This window comes from Aplysia californica, unplaced genomic scaffold (genome assembly GCF_000002075.1).
Source record: "Aplysia californica isolate F4 #8 unplaced genomic scaffold, AplCal3.0 scaffold01772, whole genome shotgun sequence".
Classification (NCBI taxonomy): domain Eukaryota; kingdom Metazoa; phylum Mollusca; class Gastropoda; order Aplysiida; family Aplysiidae; genus Aplysia; species Aplysia californica.
In genome coordinates, this window is record NW_004799042.1 from 26590 (window position 1) to 31137 (window position 4548).

General features: G+C 39.7%; 1 protein-coding gene across 1 annotated transcript; it reads left to right on the top strand.

Annotated features, from left to right (window-relative positions):
* Positions 1-1540: 1540 nt before the first annotated feature.
* Positions 1541-2560, top strand: LOC106014002 (neuromedin-U receptor 2-like). The gene has a single exon (XM_013090984.1). The coding sequence runs from the start codon at positions 1541-1543 to the stop codon at positions 2558-2560; it is 1020 nt and encodes a 339-aa protein (XP_012946438.1).
* Positions 2561-4548: the final 1988 nt, after the last annotated feature.

Consider the following 4548-nt stretch of genomic DNA (forward strand, 5'->3'; position numbering starts at 1 on the left):
ACTGTCATGATCCTTGATCTTGATCTACATTTACCGACAGCCTTATAGTTCTAGACTCTAGATCTATTCACAAAAGGAAAAATCCACGTTTCAAAACTTTCATCATTCTTGATCTCGATTCACATATAAGTTTAGATCTAGCCTAGATCTAGATCTTAGAATCTAATGCACAGCGAGAAAAATATCCACTTTCAATGTTCAATAGGTTATCGAAATATCACAGATCTAGATTCTACTTTCATTTCCTGATTCTTCTTGATTCTAGATCTCATCTAGACACTGTGCAGAAAATACACTTATCCTTCGGCGTGCACGCTAAATCCACTGCAGGAGAAATCTACTTTCAACACTTTCTTGATATTTTTAGACATAGGCCTAAGCTATTCTTGGCACTGTCGACGGCACCCTTCCTGCCACTCTTACCACCCTCCTTCTGCAGTGCTTCTGGCCTCCTCTATCTCTTCCTCTCTCTCTCTCTCTCTCTCTCTCTCTCTCTCTCTCTCTCTCTCTCTCTCTCTCTCTCTCTCTCTCTCTCTATCTCTCTCACTCTCTATCTCCCAAGGTAGGGTAACAAACGAAAACGTCCTCACTTTGTAACATGTGTTACTACTTTATTCTTCTTCTTCTCCATCTTTTTTCTTCTTCTTCTCCCCCTCCTCCTCTAATTTCTCCTCCTCCTCCTCCTCCTCCTCCTCCTCCTCCTCCTCCTCCTCCTCCTACTCCTCCTTCTCCTCCTCCTTCTCCTCCTCCTTCTCCTTCTCCTTCTCCTTCTTCTTCTTCTTCTTCTTCTTCTTCTTCTTCTTCTTCTTCTTCTTCTTCTTCTTCTTCTTCTTCTTCTTCTTCTTCGCGCGCTCATATGACCTTAGCAGTTGCGAGCGCCGTAAAACCTTATACTACTACTACTACTTCTTCTTCTTCTTCTTCTATGAGCGCTCCAAACCCGGTGTGAGAAGACGGTCAAAGGCGTGGAACGGAAACCGGGAGTTCCCGTAAACGACTTAAAATGTATAACTGAACACAAAAAATCCTTCGGCGCAGTCGGCACTCCGCAGTGAATATACAATGTCGAAGCAAATGATGGCGATCGCTACAAAAGGACTGAATTTAACTTAAAATGGGCTTTCTTCTTACACATTTGATCTTAATGAAAATACAATAGTGCAACACTACGTTTCAAGTTATGGGCACTGGTAAAGTTTCATATTTTTTCGCAAAATTTGACCTTAGCTCCATTAGTAGTAAGATATTATCATTATAATTATCATTATCATTCTTCTTCTTCTTCTTCTTCTTCTTCTTCTTCTTCTTCTTCTTCTTCTTCTTTTCTATTCGTTTACTCATTTATCTATTTATCTATATATTTATTCATTTATCTAATTTTTAAAAATTTAAGTTCATTTCGCGCACTCAAATTATATTTTTTATATTCAACAGGCAGGCTCTGGTGGACGTATCATTAACACGTCGTTTGTTCTCTATTTATACAGCTCTAGTGCTTGTACAAGTTCAGGTGTTCGAGAAACGCCACAAGAGAACAAATATGGCCTCTGGAAACGAAACTTATGGAACGTCGTTTGGACCACGGCCTAGCAGAATGGTCAACGATCTAGTCCTTACAATCTTCGTCATCGGTTTCTACGTCATTATTTTAGGAGCTATCTGCTTGTCTGGCATTGTGGCAAACGTCATCAACCTAATCGTTTTTATCAGACAGGGCTTTAAAGACACGGTGAACATCTTTTTGTTCAGCCTGGCCATTTCCGATATAGGCTTACTGATTGCGTCGCTCTGGCTGAGCATTGGTTTTAACCCTTACTTTGAAAATGCGTGTCTGCCTTTTGATGCCAAGGAGGTCGCGTATCTCACGGCAGGGTGGCCAGGTATTTGCTTTTCACGTATCTCTGGTTGGATTACTGCCTTCATAATGCTGGAAAGATGTCTCTGTATTGCTGTGCCTCTGAAAGTTAAAACAATGATAACAGTAAAGAGAACAGTTATCGCACTCGTTAGCATATACGTGGCAATGATAGGTGCCCTGTTGCCTGTGTTTTATGCCATTCGTCTGGAGCCCAGATATTCTCCTCTAAAGAACGAGACCAAGATAAGAATCGTTTACATTGCAAACGGCTTTGCCATAGAAAGTGCTGTATTCCTGATTAATGCTTTCTCTCAGCTCATTAGCTTTATCATGGTCATCATTTGCTCTATAATCCTTGTCCAAAACCTTATTAGTAAGTCAAAATGGCGGAAGTCTACTTCCAGTTCTGGAGATCATGACTCCTTTTCAAATAGAGACAAGAAAGTTGTAAAGTTGGTTCTATTTATTGCGATCATTTTCATAGTATGCCTCTCGCCAAGTGTAATTAACTTTATAGCACAAAGTTTTGAACCCGAATATACCGCATCAGGGAAATACGGAGACATGTTTTTGCTGATATGGTCCTTTTCCTCTTGCTTAAAAGCAACGAATTCCGCAGTGAATATCATTGTGTATTACAACATGAGTTCAAAGTACAAACAGACCCTGGACAAAATGCTTCTCCGATGCAAAAAGGGCTAATATTAGAACACAAAGAGCTGCTACTTTTCGAAAACGTATATTATTAGAATATACAAACCAGTGAGTTTTGACCAGCCTTTGAAACTGCCTAACTAATGATTTGAAAATACAGTGTGATCAAATCCTGACAATGTCCAAAAGCAAAGGAATAATTACGATGTTTGTTTTTAAGAAAATAAAAACGAAACCTTAAAAAGAAACCAAACCAACATTGCCCTAGACCCAAAAATGATAATAAATTTTTAATGTCCCATTGGCACGATTTAAATAGTTTAGGAAGCAGGCTGCTTTGACCTTGTTTGTCAATTCTGGGGCTGACGGGAATCACTCGTCCCTTGACTTTCGTGGTCTGAAGGTCCTGAGTGTAATGTTAGTATACACACACGACTGTAAACTGGAGAGACGAACACACACGACAGCAAGCATTCTAATAATGAGCCCGGGTGTAGTGTCTGACTTTTTATGTTGATCCCCGAAGTGAGTAACATTAACCAAAAGCCCATGGCATACGGCGCGCTTACGTCCCGTGATTAAAAAAGAGTAAGGTACAATACGGTGACTACCGTGACACTGAGTGCCTCGAAGCTGTCGAGATGATTTTTGGCGGCCCTCAACCTGATGTATACTCGAAGAGTTCTCTTTCCGGCAACCCAGTTCATTCTTTGATGTTGACACGTCAGATATTTCGTAAGAATAGTTCCAGATTTATTCTTCACCCATGGCTAGAGGGACCTATACTGATTTCATATAAATTTCCTTCACAGAAAATAATAAAAGGTCCCTTTAGTAACATCCCCCCTCCCCCACCTTGTAAAGAAGAGGAGCTTTCCTTCCAAAGTCAATTAACTAGATGCAAGTATGCTGTGTTGTTATTATTTTGGGGCTTATTACACACCTGTATCATATTTATCATTTTTTTCTCATTGTTTTTTTCTCTCTAATTTGGCACCACTTAAAAATCAACCCTATGTATTTACACAAAGTACTTATTAAAACAGGAGAGTTGATATAACACACAGGTTTATGTAAAAAAAATCAAATCTTGAGTGGATAGACAACCAGAAGCAATAAACGTTTGTCCGTTAAAATTTGGCTTTTTGTTGGGTTGTTCTTTTGTGTTACGTATGTAAGAGGGCTCTTTGTCAAGTAATTTGAAAATGTCAAGTGGGTAAGTAATTTTGTATGGATTTGAATAACCCTCACCCACTCCTAAGCTAGTTTTCACTATAGTTACTTTGCAAATCGAAACGTTTTTTCCAGCTTCTTATCCGTGGATCTATATATTGGAACACACCTGATGAAAAGGTTATAACCAAAAGCGAACGTCTGCGATAGGATCGTCACACTATTCTGTGAGCTTCTTTCCAATTTTAAAAAAAGCTCCTGAAACAGGAAAAGACCAAAATCGAACGGAACATAGTTGGGAGTGTGAAGAGAATGTTACAATCCCCCCCACCCCCCACTTCCCAACCTTTTTTTGTATCCCTCCCCAAAGAAATTGAAGAAGAACAATTCGGCTTCAGGTCTGGAAGTGGCACCAGAGAAGAAATCGTCTGCATTAACACAATAGCAAACGACTTTACACGAAAAAAATGTTCAAGTCCAAAAAGACCCCTTCAGTCTTTGCCTGCTTTATTGACAACTCCAAAGCTTTTGACAGAATCCATCACATCAGCATGATTGAATGTTTGGAGAAGATATGTATTGATGGCAGAGGTATACGCATAATAGGAAAGCTTTACTGGCAGCAGAGGGCAGTAATTAAAGTGGGTAATGAAATATCGAAATATATTAAAATCCACAGAGGAGTGAGACAAGGCTGTGTTCTCTCTCCCTATCTTTTTAACATCAATACAGAGTTTATTCTTAGAGGATCTCAAAACCTTCAGAAAGTCTCTAATAACACGGATGGACAACATGAGAACACGGATTTTCCTGGATATGGCAGAATGTGCAACGGCAGCTCGCGACCGTGAAAGATGGAGGGT

Excerpts from the sequence above, each read along its gene's own strand:
- LOC106014002 (XM_013090984.1), top strand. The coding sequence starts at position 1,541 with ATGGCCTCTGGAAACGAAACTTATGGAACGTCGTTTGGACCACGGCCT.